General features: G+C 64.3%; 1 protein-coding gene across 1 annotated transcript; it reads right to left on the bottom strand.

The window, feature by feature from the left end:
- Nucleotides 1–416: 416 nt before the first annotated feature.
- LOC136454977 (uncharacterized) lies at nucleotides 417–1300 on the bottom strand. Its single transcript, XM_066455197.1, has 3 exons — nucleotides 1221–1300; nucleotides 1086–1137; nucleotides 417–1043 (listed from the first exon to the last, which is right to left on the bottom strand). The coding sequence occupies exons 1-3, from the start codon at nucleotides 1298–1300 to the stop codon at nucleotides 417–419; spliced, it is 759 nt and encodes a 252-aa protein (XP_066311294.1).
- Nucleotides 1301–1650: the final 350 nt, after the last annotated feature.

Here is a 1650-nt window from a genome sequence, read left to right as displayed (position 1 = left end):
CGTGGCCGCCTTGGCCTTCATATCAGCATAGTGAAGGCGGAGGTCCTCCACCTCCGTGCTCCGCACCGACAGAAGCTCGTTGGCATCAGCGAGCAAGCCCTTCTGCCGCTGGAGCTGGTCCCAGACATCCCTCTCCCATCGGAGGTATAATGACTTCCTGAGGGACCAGGTCTCGAGCTCCTAGATGGGCAAAATAGGGGTCATTCACTGCGAGAAAACTCAGAAAAGGACGACACCACATGAGAAAAGAAGGCGTGAACCTAGGCGACCCTAGGCAGATCGTCAGCCACGATGAACAACGCTGTCCGCAACGACCGCTCCACCAGCTGGTGGTATTGTTCGAAGGTGTCCCAGCGCCCCCCCTCGGCCACGTTCTCGAGGGTGAACAGAGGCTCCCCCTTAGGGTTGTCCTGGCTCTACCATAAGACACGTGGGTGATCCCACCCGCAGGGCTCGGGTTGTACCCGCACGAGGGCCGAGCTTCCCTCGCCCGGGGTCAGAGCCGGCTGCTCCATAGTGCCGGCCGCCTTGGCATCGACCACCTCCTTTGCCCAGGAAGTATCACTGGAGGAGCTCGCATGGACCTCCACTTCCCGGGCGCTCTCCTGCAACAGCGGCGGGCCTTGGACTGGCGGCGGTATTAAGGCTTGCCCCGCCTCCGCCTTCACTTCCTGGGCCGTTGGCTTCGCCGCGCTCACACCGGCTCCCGCCACCCCGGCCTCGGTGGTCTCGGGGGCTCCGGTCCCCGCCACCCCGGCCTCGGTGGTCTTGGGGGCTCCGGTCCCCGCCACGTCGGCCTCGGCGGTCCTGGGTGCCCCGGCCTCCGTCGCCTCGGCCTCTGAAGTCCAGGGGGGCTCTGTCCCGTCCTTGGTGGCCTTAGCAACTAAGGGCGCCTTGGCCCCATCTGACTCGCGGGCCTCGGCCTCATAGGGCGTAGGCATTTCTTCCCCCGCTCGCTCTGTGGCTGCCCTGGTAACCTCCCCCTGGGCGACCAGCTCCTTTGGGTCGGCCCTCACCGACGCCCCGCCACGCTGTATGACAACCTGCGCCTCCACCACCTATTGAGCGGTGGAGCCCATGCTCACCTTGAGCGACTTAAGCGGCACCAGGGCAGGCACCTTCGCCTTACGCTTCCGGCTGAAGGCAAAACACCCACTTGGTCAGCATATGACCATAAAGCGAGTGGGAAACGATACGAACTCCACTAAAAAAACACTCACCTTGAGCGGGGGTGTAACCTCTTCGGCACTACGACCCGCCTCTGCAATGGCAGTGGTGGCGGCGGTGGCACGACCTCCATATCCGCTAGTGCCAGCCGACCCTCGCCAGACTTCGGCACCCCCTCGGTCCTCTGCGGGTGCAGTTGCGTCGCCCCCACCGCCACCTACTCCACCTCTACCCTCGAGCCCACTAGGCTGATGGTGCGTTTTCCCAACGCCCGTGCCTCGGGCGTGTCAGCCTTGGCCCCAGGGCAGGCGATCGCTGGCCCCGAGGCGTCCTCTCCTCCTTCTCTAAGGAGCACCAAACTGCTCGCCGATGCCCCAGGCACCGTCTCCCCGACGTCAGGGAGATGGTCCAGGGGACCCCACCCCATCTCGCTCTCGTCATCTCCATCCAAAGCATCTATCGACAGTGATGGTGATGGAGACG

This window comes from Miscanthus floridulus, chromosome 5 (genome assembly GCF_019320115.1).
Source record: "Miscanthus floridulus cultivar M001 chromosome 5, ASM1932011v1, whole genome shotgun sequence".
Lineage (NCBI taxonomy): Eukaryota > Viridiplantae > Streptophyta > Magnoliopsida > Poales > Poaceae > Miscanthus > Miscanthus floridulus.
The sequence above is the reverse complement of the archived record's forward strand: the minus strand, read 5'-3'. Positions and strand labels throughout refer to the sequence as shown.

Bases quoted from the DNA above. Each gene is read 5' to 3' on its own strand.
- LOC136454977 (XM_066455197.1), bottom strand. From the start codon at position 1,300: ATGGAGGTCGTGCCACCGCCGCCACCACTGCCATTGCAGAGGCGGGTC. The intron at 1,138-1,220 runs GTGAGTGTTTTT...TTTTGCCTTCAG, and splicing joins AGGTTACACCCCCGCTCAAG to CCGGAAGCGTAAGGCGAAGG. The intron at 1,044-1,085 runs GTGAGCATGGGC...GTGGAGGCGCAG, and splicing joins TGCCGCTTAAGTCGCTCAAG to GTTGTCATACAGCGTGGCGG.